We start from the raw sequence: 12,181 nt of genomic DNA on the forward strand, positions 1-12,181 counted from the left end.
CCGCGGGGTAGAAGTACCCAAAGACGGCCTCCGACTGCGGATCACCTGCAACAACTTTAACGATAGCACCATGAGTACAAAGGGTACTCGCAGGGCTTATCCAATATGGGTATATACTAGCCCGACCTCAAGGAGAATGCATTTAGTTAGTAATAAGGATATGGTAAGGTATTTAACTTTTGCATAAAAGTATCTAACTTTGATCAAGTTGTAATAAGCAAAAGACATAACATCTATGATCTCTAAAGCATGCATCAAACAATTGCATAAGTAAAGTGCTCATACATCATAAGCTCAACCTTCCATGAACTTCCTCGGTAACTCTATGTTAAAGTCAAAGTACAAAAGCGTGCTCAATGACCGAGAGCGCGGCTATTGCAATAGATCAAAAACCCTGCAGGGGTGTACAACTTTTCCCATACGAGAACAAGACCAACGACCATACCCACGGCAAAGGATAAGTGTTGATTTATGCATCAACCTTTCACACAAACACAACCGGCTATGAGCGAACGGTCGGGAAGGACAAGTGCACCGGACCCGCCGATCACACTCCACAACTCGCACCGAATCCGATCAAGGCAAGGTGTGACTCGTGCTAATTGGCTTACCGTCCTATTATAAAGTATGTGGTTTGTACGGAAAGGTGCTCAAGTATCAAAGCGATTACGCATCGGTCCTTAATCAACTCAAGCAAGACTAACCACGTGAGCTCCATCCCAATATGACCCTATCATACTTGCCCAAGTCCGAATCATATTTCATATTTGCTCAATTTTTATCCATTCTTGACTAATCATGTAAATTAATCAAACATCCTATAGCTCGCGAGTGGTGGTGACCTTGCCACCTCTTGTCTTGTACCGTAGCTAAGCATGGCTAAGCATATAGTTTATGACACCTATTCAAGCATACTCATCTAAGGATGATATCCTAATCAAGGTTGCTAATGCATCAAATAGGTTCTAAGAAATCAATGATATATATATATATAGTAACTCATGCGCAAACAAGACACATATACTTCATTGATCCAAAATAGGGTGTAAGAAATGTTTAGGTGCCTGCCTTGAGTCTCAACGGAAGTGGAGTCTCCAACGATCTCCGGTTCAAGCTCCTCTTGCTCCGGCGTCGCGGTCTCTACACTAGTGCAATGATGCATAATAAATAAATATGCCATGAATGATTGACATGGTATGCAAACGGTATGAGAAGGTATGATTTAACATTGCAAAACTATGATAAAAGAGATTAGATAGGTAATACATAGGTGGATTAATCATAGCTAAGTGTAGGGGTGATAGACCACTAAATGCGGACCATCCGGCTTAGAGGAAGCGGACAGTCCGGCTCTAAACGGCGGACCATTTGGCGGACCGTTCGCCGGCCAACCGCGGACCGTTCTGGGTCAAAAACATGGTTTCTGGGTGTTTCTGAGTAAGGCTGAAAAATGATCTGCGGACCGTCCGCCCCTAGGGGGGAGACCGTCCGCCTCACAAATTTTTGGAAGGCTAAAAAGTGTCCAGAAACGCTATGGGTCGGGTCGGGTGACTAGCGGACTGTCCGCCCATGATGGGGAGACCGTCCGCACCCCGGCCGAGGCTCACCGGCGAGTTTGCCGCCGGCGACTCCGGCCACGGTTTGGGATGGAGTTTGTTTCTAAAGGTTTCTGGGAGTGTAGGGAGTTCATTTTTGGTAGCTAAACCATACATGCATTAATATCTCAAAGCTCTAGGTCATCAATGGTGAAAGTGTTCTAGGAGGGCTTCGTGGGTTCCAAACCTAGGGCAATGGGGATGGATTGGGAAGGAGATGAGCTTACCGGCGACAAGAGGAACAGCGGCACGAGCTTGAAGATGGGGTAGAGGGCTTGGTGAAACTCGAGCTCGTTCTCCTTGCTTGAATCTTGAGGAAGAGGAAGGAGATGGAGGGAAAAGCTTGGGGAAGCTCCTAGCTCCAAGGAAGAAGATGAAGTAGAGGTGGTGCAGCTCGTCGGCGTCGATCTCCAGCGTCCTCCAGCGATGCTCCGGCGAGGTGAAGAGGCTTCAATGGTGGAGGAAAGGGTGGTGGAGCTCCTTCATGGCTTTGGTAGAGAGAGAGTGAGGTTTGAGTGAATGGGGAGGGAGAGATAGAGCAACGGGTGCTCTGATGGAAGGGAAGCTCGGGCTGACGCGTGGGGCTGGAGTGGGGGTACGTGGCGCTAAGTTTCTGCGCGTTGGACACGCACGGATGTGCATTGGTGGACCGTCCGCGAGTGGGGCGCGGACCGTCCGGGGGTTGACGTGGCAAAGACTTGACTTGGTCGTCGTTGACTAGAGTGAGCTGTGCTGATGAACTGAGGACGGTCCGCCCTATAGGGGGAGACCGTCCGCCCTTATAAATTTTAGAGGGCTTAGCCTCAGAATTTTATCACTCCTAAGTGTAATCTAATCATGGTTAATGCTTGATGATGCTTATAATGACATGATTAACCTCCTAATTAGTTTAGGGATGTTACAGTACCCATTTAAGTTCCATCGGCATCTGCGTCTCGATGGGTCGGCAACGGCAACTAACCTAACCGTTGTGACTGTGAGTGAATGCGTTTCCAGAGCTGCGCCTGTCGTGGGGTCCGGCGTCGCCGTCGCCAGATGCCCGTCAGAGTTCAGAGGTTGGGACGACATTCTCTTCTCTTCTCAGGCCCTGTTTAGATCACAACCCGTAAATCCCGTAAACACAAAAAAAAAATATCACATCGAATGTTTGAACACATACATGGAGTACTAAATGAAGTCTAGTTACAAATTTTTTTGTATGGATGGGCTGTAAATCGCGAGACGAATCTAATGAGTCTACTTAATCCATGATTTGCAGTTGTGATGCTACAGTAACCATCTATTAATTATGGATTAATTAGCATCATTAGATTCGTCTCGCGATTTACAACCCATCTGTGCAAAAAGTTTTGTAAATAGACTTCATTTAGTACTTCAAATTAGCAAGATTCCATCGCAAAATTTTTTTGCGTTCCATCTAAACAAGGCCTCACGTTCATGTCAGCCGTGAGAAACTCGCACAAGGTAGAGTAGCACAGATCAATGTCCCGGATACTTCACCGCAGATCTCGCGAGATCGATGGCGCTGCAGAAGAAGAATGGTTCGTGGACGGTATGGAGCTCACGGGTATGCAGGAGTCGTGCACTGCTCGGGCTCCAGAGTTTAGAGCTGCCATCTCTCCTCATCACCGCCGTGTCACTGGCGGCTGACTGTAGCCGGTCTGGCAAGATCCTGTGAGCTCGCTTCTGCATTGAACACATGATGCAGATGCTCCGTGTTCGATCTCGCTCAGTCTTTTTTCTACAGGAACAGGAGGGATGCACTGTATCCTGACCAGTTAGCCTCTATTCGGCATGCTGGAGCTGGAGTGGTGTGAGAGAAAAACACTGTTGTCTGACTAGTGGTTAGAGACTGGTGCTGGAGCGGTGTAAAAGGGAAATACTGTAGGGCTGGAGGCTGGTACACCAGCCGAACACGGGCTCCACTGAAAAGCAACGGCTTTAATCGCCAGTTCAGAGTTAGGCACTTGATCGAATCAATCTAATAATATCAAGGCTTGGTGGTAAAGGTAATGCGAAAGGCAGCAGCAGGATGGAAATGGTTAGAGCAAAGCAGGATTGAGATTGAAGTATCTGAGCCGCTTTTGAGCTGATGTTACTGCTCATGATGAACGATTACAAAACCGTGTGGAATCTCAACGAGCAAGGAGCAGATATTTCTGCATATTTTCGTGGCACCTTTCTGAAAACAATCTGGCATCGATTAGCATTTATAAAAGCTGAGTGTTCAAATCTGGTACACGGTGAATTCCTATCGGTATTTGCTTGATCACACGTAGGGAAGCTCTATATCAGGTAGCAATTAATCCTTTCAAGATGATCTGTTCTGCAGGATGTTTACCCATTTCTTCTTTGGATTACTCGTCCCGTTTATGAAGAATTTAAGATATCTAGGTATACAGCTTGTATTGCGTAAACTGCAACACTGGAACAGAAACTACAAAGACAATATCTTTGTCTAGAGTTCTTCTGATAGCGATTCATGTTATAGAAAATAGAAAGTGGCCCTTAGAGGCCAAACGGGGTTATCTTTTGATGTATCTAAAGGCTAGCTTTCGAGCAATTTGACTGATTCTTCCTTCCCTTGTAAATATCCCTCTCAATTAAGGAAAAAGAATCCGTGCGTGATGTTTCAAACCTGCCGAAAGCTACTGATTAGTTTAGCATTCTGCACTGTTAGTGCCATGTTTACGAAAGATCAATTGTTTTGCAAAATTGTTGCCATCTTTCACAAACATCGACCAGACACCAGATAAGGATGCAGGTGGTTCCCCTGTCAGTGACAGCATAAATTAACCATCATGTAAAAAAGATCTTACCATACGAGTAGTAAATTTCTGTTAGCTTTTGCTTCTGTTTGGCGATCAGGTTACATACTGGCACAGAAGATCCCTGTAAGTTATTTTCCCACAGCTGTGCCTGGAGAAAATGTCAAGGAAGTTGTTAGCGTCACCGTCCACTGATGCTTGGCTGCTTCCTCCTCTAGGCTAAGATGTTAGATGTTACCATCAGGGTAATTTGGCATTTTGGCTTCACCTGAAAGCGTGGCTTGGCCGGCTCATCAGCTAAGCAGCAAAGTCTCTGGAAAGCGATTAGCTGACCATTAGGACCACTAATATGGTGGTCCTGCATATCGTCCATGTCATCATTATCACCTTGGTTTTGGATATTCAGGAGAGAGAGAGAAAAGAAAGGGAAAAAAACATTGTTTTGGATAAGCCTCATGCAATTAAACTGTTGTATCGACGAAAGGTGCTTCCAGTACTACCTTCTTCAGCAGTGGACAATTGAGAGGAAAAAAGTTTGGTTTAGGTTGTTCATGTTGAGGATGAAAGATGGTGACCTAACAAATGGCATGCAATGCAAAAGCAAAACTAGTGTAATATTCTCCCTTGTCAAGATGGTTATTAACTAGGTTGCTATGGTTTGATGCAAAGGTTAATAATTTGATCGACCAAGCAGCTACCTTGTGAAGAAACAAGTATGTGTCAGGTGCCATTTCTATTGTCAAACCAACCAAGCAAGCAGATGAGACGGTTGGTTGATGATCCAGTCTCTTGCTCTATCATGCTAGAGCAAGAGAAGTTTGACTTGCGACTATTCGATTAAGTTTCTCTCCCTAGCATCAAACTAGACATTATAGTACCGGTACTAAGTAAACCACATGTCATTGTCATGGAAGTGTGTTCTGAGTTCTGACATTAAGTTTCCGAGATTACAGTTAACCACCGTGTTCGGCAGGCTGGAGCTGGAGGCTGGAGCTGGAGTGGTGTGAGAGAAAAATACTATTACCTGGCTGGTGGCTGGAGGATGGAGCTGGAGTGGTGTGAGAGAGAAATACTGTAGGGCTGGAAGGCTGGAGACCAGCCGAACACGGTGGTACATCTACTAGTATTTAAATAAATCAAGCCCGCGGAATTGTGCTCTGCACTCTACCTATACGTCCAGGCGTCTAATAAACAAGTTGTATCGACGGAAAAACGAAATATACTTTCTGAGAATTACGTATCGAGAATATCGACATAAGCAGAATGAAAAGTACTTGTCTGCGTTGCTGTGGTGGGCAGCGGCGCTGGACTTTGTTTCCGGTGTTCGTCGACGGTGTTGGCGGCGGCGGTAAACTTCTCCCCTTCTTCCCTGTGCCTGCCGGGGGCCGATTTTCTTTCAATGTTTATGATGTGTGCTGGAGGTAGTTCCAGGCTCATGCGGCAGATCCAAAGTTTGGAGTCGGCGGCGGAGGGGAAAGGTGGAGCTGTTTCGGCTTCGGTTCCAGCGAGTCTTGCCGGTGGCCGGAACTCTCGAGGATCTCGACGCTGGGGTGTTGGTTGTAATTTACAGTATTTCCAGGGTATTTTCTGTAAAATTCCATGGTTGTACTATGCTATCTAGATAATACAGTCCCCCTTTCCCCCTTTCGCCAAAAAAAAAAAGAAAAAAGAAAAGTAGAGGCATGCAGGTGCAGAAGAGCGTGAGGATAAGTCACCAATTAATAACTTATTATTCCTAGAATAGAAATAAAATTAAAGCTACTACTCCCTCCGTTACAATTATAATTGGTTTGACTTAGGTGGGGATCTCCCACCGTACTGTTCGAAAAAAAATCGTTTGACTTTTCGTTTTATTAAAAAAATTTGTGCAAAACATCACATCTTTTATCATGACTTACTTTATTAATAAAAGTTCTTCAAATGAGGGATCAAATTTGGATTTAAAAATCAAATAAATTATAATTTGGAACAAAAAAGTACTAGTTATCAACATTTCATGATGGTGATGGAATCAGCGGAGTGTGTCCAATGATTCCTCGCATGGCATGTGCGCGTCGTCTCTGGGATGCAGGATGGCGACGACGCGACGCAATCATCGCGCATTTTATTTTGTGGGAGCAGGACGATCAGAAGATGAGGGACTCCACGTAATGGTGAGCGTGCACTGGCGCAAAACACCAAATGGTTAGGCGCACGACGCCCCCAACTCCTACACGAAAGGAAGCCGTTCTGAGTCACGGCCGATGCAGCCGCCCACGCCAAGTCACTTATGCGCTCCACTGATGAAGGAAGGCAAGAGCAATGTGCAAATTGTTTAAATTTTTTTCCAGTTTTGGTACGTACATGATCATCAGATCATGTCGCTTTCGGAAAAAGAGGAGACGGTGCTTACTGACAGGAAAGAACAGCTACGAGAAAGAAAGAAAGAAAAAAAGAAAGAAAGAAAGAAAGAAAGAAAAGAACGAAGCGTTCAGAGACGAAAAATAAATGGAAAGAACCATATCAAGAACTTTTCGGTTCTGGTTCCACTACGTGCTGATGATTCGATCGCGCATCAGCCCACATATATACTCTGCAATCTTTTGTTCTAATAGTTTAATTCTTCAGTTCAGACTAGAGTGCTGCTCCGATCTCGCAACGACACGCTTAAGTTCCACAGAGTTAACGAGCAGCGAAACGGATTCGCACGACGGCGTTCCGTGGCCGGCCGTGCCCTACCTTTTTACCCTTGTGCCCCCACGGTTAACAAGTTTCCCTGACACGCTCACGCGCACTAGGCGTCCAGACCGCCGAGCACAGAGCAGTAAGCCTCGCGTATAAAAGCAGCCGCCCGCGGCCCCGACGACGGACGCCGCCGCCCGTGCCCGCATCGTGCGCAGTACACAGCACAGCAACAAGACATGGCCTCGGCACCCTGCTCTCCTTCCCCCGCCGCCGCTGCCAGAGCGCCGAGATCCGCCGCCGTTCCCGGCAGCAGCAAGAAGCTGACGTGCCTCTGCTCGCCGACGAACCATCCGGGGTCCTTCCGCTGCAGCCGCCACCGGAACGGCCCGCGCGGGTCGGCGGCGCCCAGCGGCGGCGAGGCGGGGCCAAGGGGCCGGCCGGCGATGGGGCGGTCCGTGCGCGCGCTGCTGCTGCAGAGGATCAGCTGCCCGTCCGACCGCGACCGGCAGCGCCAGCGCCGCCGGAGCGGAGAATTCCAGCCGCGCCCCTCCCGGCTGCGCCTCATGAACATGTGACGCCGCCGCCGCCGCCCGCTGCGCTACTAGTAGGTTCTCCGGCGAGCGGTGATCGTGCGCCACTATTTCGCGCGCACGCATCGACACTAGACAGCAATAAAGAAAAAAAAAACTAGTGCTGTGTGTAATCGCGAGGATGACGAACTGAAGATTCCTCCATGTGTACCGTACTCTGTGCTCCTTTTTTTAGAGAGGACATGTATATCCACGCGCTGTTCTTGGTCTGCGATTTAGAATTGAGATCGCCATAATTTTCGTTTAATATTTTTCATAGAGATAAGCGTCTCCTTTCCTTTTTGTTTCCTTTTCCTTTTACTTTTCTTGGGTGCGTGCGTGGATTGCTTAGCTACGGTGTGGACGTGCATGTTCACAGGATGCCCATGAGATGAGATGCTACTCGTAGGTTCTCCGGCGAGCGGTGATCGTGCGCACGCGTCGACATTAGACAGGGATAAAGAAGAAGAAAAAAACTAGTGCTGTATTGGAATAGTGTGTACTCGTGAGGATGACGAACTGAAGATTCCTCCATGTTACTCTGTACTCCTTGTTTTTTTATAGAGGAATAATCCATGTAGTAGCTGATGTATATCTACGCGCTGTTCTTGGCCTGCAATTTAGAATTGAGATCGGTATAATTTTCGTTAATATTTTTCAAAGAGATAAGCGTCTCCTTTTTCTTTTTGTTTCCTTTTCCTTTTCTTGGGTGCGTGCGTGGATTGCTTAGTGTAACGAACATAGCATCATTTATGATATTTCGAGTTATCTTGGTGATTGTATGACAACACAATCAATGAGACTAATGGTTTTATTAAGTGAACATTTCTAGATCCCAGGGATGAAGTAAAAAGGCAATACAAAACAAAACACGAAGAAATAACTCAAAGAAACGCTGAATTGGACGAGTTCTACTGAAATCAGTAGCACCGGAAGAATCGATACCCATAGCATCGGTGCATCCGATGGTTGTCGGAAGATCCGACGCCCTGGCATTGGTGCAGGACTAAGAGCCTCTGGAGATCAAGTGAAGAAAGAAGTGAAGCACCGGTTGAACCGACGGTTTCAAGATAGACATCGGTGCATTCAACGTACCATGTTCCAGAGACGATATCAAGCGAGCAGGAGCGAAGTCTTCAGCACCAGTTGAACCGGTGGTGCGTCGGAGCAATGATGTCAGCAAGGGCAACGGCTACAAGATGATCAAGGGTCACCGGTTGAACCGACACCATAGCATCGGTTCAACCGATGGCTGCCAACTCAGTTGCAGAAGCGTCAGAGAAGCCAACGGCTAGTTTCAGCTTGTGAGTGACAGGAAGAACCGATGCAGAAGCATCGGAGAAAAGCTGCTAACGGCTACAAACGGCTAGTTCGACTTGGAGGCCTATATATATATGAGCTCCCCCGGCCATTTTGATTTTGCTGGAGTCCCAAGACATCTCATACTCATCCAAGAACACCTCCAAGCCATCTAAGAGCATAAAGGTCAAATTCTTAGTCCTTAGCACAAGCTTTGTGAGTGTTAGTGTTAGATTAGCTCTTGAGTGAGTGTACAAGCAAGGTTTAGATCCTTGTGGCTGGTTCTAGAGTGAACCAAAAGTGTATCCCGGTGCGCCGGCCTCCTTGGAGCTTTGGTGGCTCGCCGGCAAGTCTACGACCCTCTGGCTTAGTGTGGAGCGGCGTCGATGACATTGTGCGGGGGACGGAGACCCCTCCTTCATGGGCAATCTCCCTTAGTGAAGATCAGAATCAAGGTGACCGTGATTGTGTTCACGGAAGAGACTTGATTGCCGGGAAGCGATACTCTTCGTGAGTGCTTCAACAACGTGGATGTAGGGGCGCCTTTGTGGCAATTCGAACCACGGGATAAATCCTCGTGTCGAGAGTTCGCTTCCTCTCATCCCTCTCTTTAACCTTTCATATTTCATATTGCAACTTGTGTGCCTTTACTTTTTTAGTGTAGTATCTTGTTAGGATTGGTTATAGGTTGCAAAATTCTTTTGGGATGAGAATTTCACACTCAGGTGAACCGTAGTTGCACATCTAGATAGTTTAATTTAGTTTAAGTTTTGTGCAAACTAGTTGGAGGTATAGATTAAAATTTTTAGAGTGCCTGATTCACCTCCTCCCCTTTTAGACTAGAGCACCCGATCGCTTTCCCCGGCTCCGGTGCTTTCCCTAGCTCCGGTGTGGACGTGCATGTTCACAGGACGCCCATGAGAGACCCCTCCGACAGCAACGTTCTTTATGTGTAATCTGTGTGTGCGATCTCGCGCATGTGATGTGAGTTTACTAGTCTAGTACTACAGCCATTCGATCCCCCATGAAGTTTCGAGACGATCTTACCCACCAGCTTCAATTCCTGTTCTTGTCACCGCGGGTAAACTTTCTCTGCGTCTTCCTCGACAGAATCGCCTCGCTGCCTTCTCTTCCACAAACCGCCTTGCTCTGCAATGCCTTCCCAAGCATCCTTTTTCACGAAGAAACGATGGAATCCTTTAAAAAAAAACCCGGCACCTTGGTGACAAAATATTGCTTCCATCCGATAAACCAAAGCTTGATCAAGCGTTGGGACGCGTGGGGATCGCGAGGAGGGAACGCGGTGTTCTTGTCAGTTCCGGAGTGGCAAAGACGTTGGGGGAAAACGCTAGGGAAAAGTCTATTTTTCAACCTCTAACAGTCACGTTAGTCCGGATTTCAACCTCGAATTACGAAACCGGACACTCTGTGTCCTCGTACTGTCAAAACCGTCCAAATTACCCCCTTGAGTACTGTAGCAAGCGGTTTCAAGAGCGGTTTCGCCGACGTGGCACGCGGGGCCCACATGTCAGTCCACGTCACTGCTCATTCCCTCAATGACATATGGGGCCCACTTGTCACCTCTCTCTCCTCCTGCCTGCGCGCCGCGTTCCTCCGCGGCGACGCCGGCCTCCCACCCCGTGCGGTCGTTGTCGTCCTTGCCGTCCTCCCACCGCTCCGCTCCGGACGACGGCGCCTCGTCCCCATGGCCGCTCCACCTCCCGACGGCGCGCCTCAACCCCGCGGCCGGCCGCTCCGCCTCCCGCCGGCTGCGCCTTGACCCGCCGCTCCTGCTCCGGCCGGCGGCGCCTCGTCCCCATGGCCGCTCCACCTCCCGACGGCGCGCCTCAACCCCGCGGCCGGCCGCTCCGCCTCGCGCCGGCTGCGCCTTGACCCCGCTCCTGCTCCGGCCGGCGGCCTCGCCTCTGCCTCCGGTAGGCGTCCTCGCTCCCACGCCCTCTCCGCCTCCGTCCGGCGGCGCCTCGTCCCCGCGACCGCTCCGCCTCCCGACGGCCGATGGTAGCGGCACGAGCGAGCTTGCGGGCGTGGGGACCCACTTGTCATCTCTCTCCATGGGATCCATTTCCCCTGCCGGCGTCGTGGCTGTCGTCGCCGTGGAGCTTGGGCGCCGCGTCCGCCGCCGAGCTGAGCCTCAGGCCACCGCGTCTGCCCGTGCCTCAGGCCGCCGCGTCGACGTGGGCCTCTGGCTGCCACGCCGAGGCGCCTATCTAGGAGGCAAGAGTCGAGGGGCTAGGACACCGGCAGAGCTCGCGCGCGCCTTCGTCGCCGCGGAGCTCATGCGCCGCCTCCGCCGCCGAGCTGAGCCTCGGGCCGCCGCGTCTGTGCGCGCCTCTGGCCACCGCATCGCGTGCGCCTCCGGCTGCCGCGGAGCTCATGCGTGCCTCCGGCGGCCGCGTCCTTTCATCGCCGCGGAGCTCGCGAGCCGTGTCCGCCGCCAAGCCGAGCCTTGGGCCGCCCGTCTGCGCACGCCTCTGGCTGCGAGCCGGGGCCGGGGCTGGCGAGGAGGATGGGCCCGACGCCAGCACGGGAGGCCGCAGCGGCCGGCGCGAGGCGGAGATGGGGAGGGGCGTCGACGGCCAGGCGGGCCAGCGTGAGGCATTAGGCGGTGGCGGCAGTGGGAGAGGAGGCGGCGGCGGTGGGAGAGTAGAAGTGGGGCCCACCTATCATTGAGAGGGAAGAAAAGGTTGAGGTGATGACGTGGACTGACTTGTGGGCCTCCTGTGCCACGTGTGCAAAACCACCCTCAAAAACCACTTGCTACAGTGCTCGAGGGGGTGATTCGGACGGTTTTGCCAGTTCGAGGGCCTAGGTTACCCGGTTTTATAGTAGTAGTTTGAAAAACGGACTTCTTGACTAATTCGAAGTTGTAAAATAGACTTATCCCAAAACGGCAGGACGGGACGGGATCGAATCTGCTTACGTGCGACCGCTCCGGGATCGGGGAAACAGCTCGAGCCGCACTAGCAGAGCTCACAAGTTTGCGATGACATCTTGAGTGAGGACGGGGACGAGATCCAAGATCTGAACGACCCTGCACCGCCTGCTGCAGAGTCTGGTCGTACACAACTGTTTGATTTGATCACCTTTCTTGTCCTTTTTTACGCGGGTGTGACTTGTGAGAGATCTCTGCGCACGTATTTACGGCAACAGTGGTTAGAGATTGGATCACCACTCATGTATAGTTAGTAGTTATTTTAAGTGGGTTTAGCTTAATCTCGTTAACAGATTTACCATCCAAGGCCCTGCACCAAACATCAAGTCTGAT

General features: G+C 49.9%; 2 protein-coding genes across 2 annotated transcripts; one reads left to right on the top strand and one right to left on the bottom strand.

Moving 5' to 3' along the window:
• Positions 1 to 7,263: 7,263 nt before the first annotated feature.
• LOC120656483 lies at positions 7,264 to 7,602 on the top strand. The gene has a single exon (XM_039934584.1). It carries the CDS (start codon positions 7,264 to 7,266, stop codon positions 7,600 to 7,602), a length of 339 nt encoding a protein of 112 aa, XP_039790518.1.
• A 2,821-nt stretch (positions 7,603 to 10,423) lies between these two features.
• On the bottom strand, positions 10,424 to 10,978 carry LOC120656491 (translation initiation factor IF-2-like). The gene has a single exon (XM_039934597.1). The coding sequence runs from the start codon at positions 10,976 to 10,978 to the stop codon at positions 10,424 to 10,426; it is 555 nt and encodes a 184-aa protein (XP_039790531.1).
• Between the last annotated feature and the right edge of the window lie 1,203 nt (positions 10,979 to 12,181).

The sequence above is a fragment of the Panicum virgatum genome, chromosome 1K (assembly GCF_016808335.1).
Source record: "Panicum virgatum strain AP13 chromosome 1K, P.virgatum_v5, whole genome shotgun sequence".
Taxonomy (NCBI): Eukaryota; Viridiplantae; Streptophyta; class Magnoliopsida; order Poales; family Poaceae; genus Panicum; species Panicum virgatum.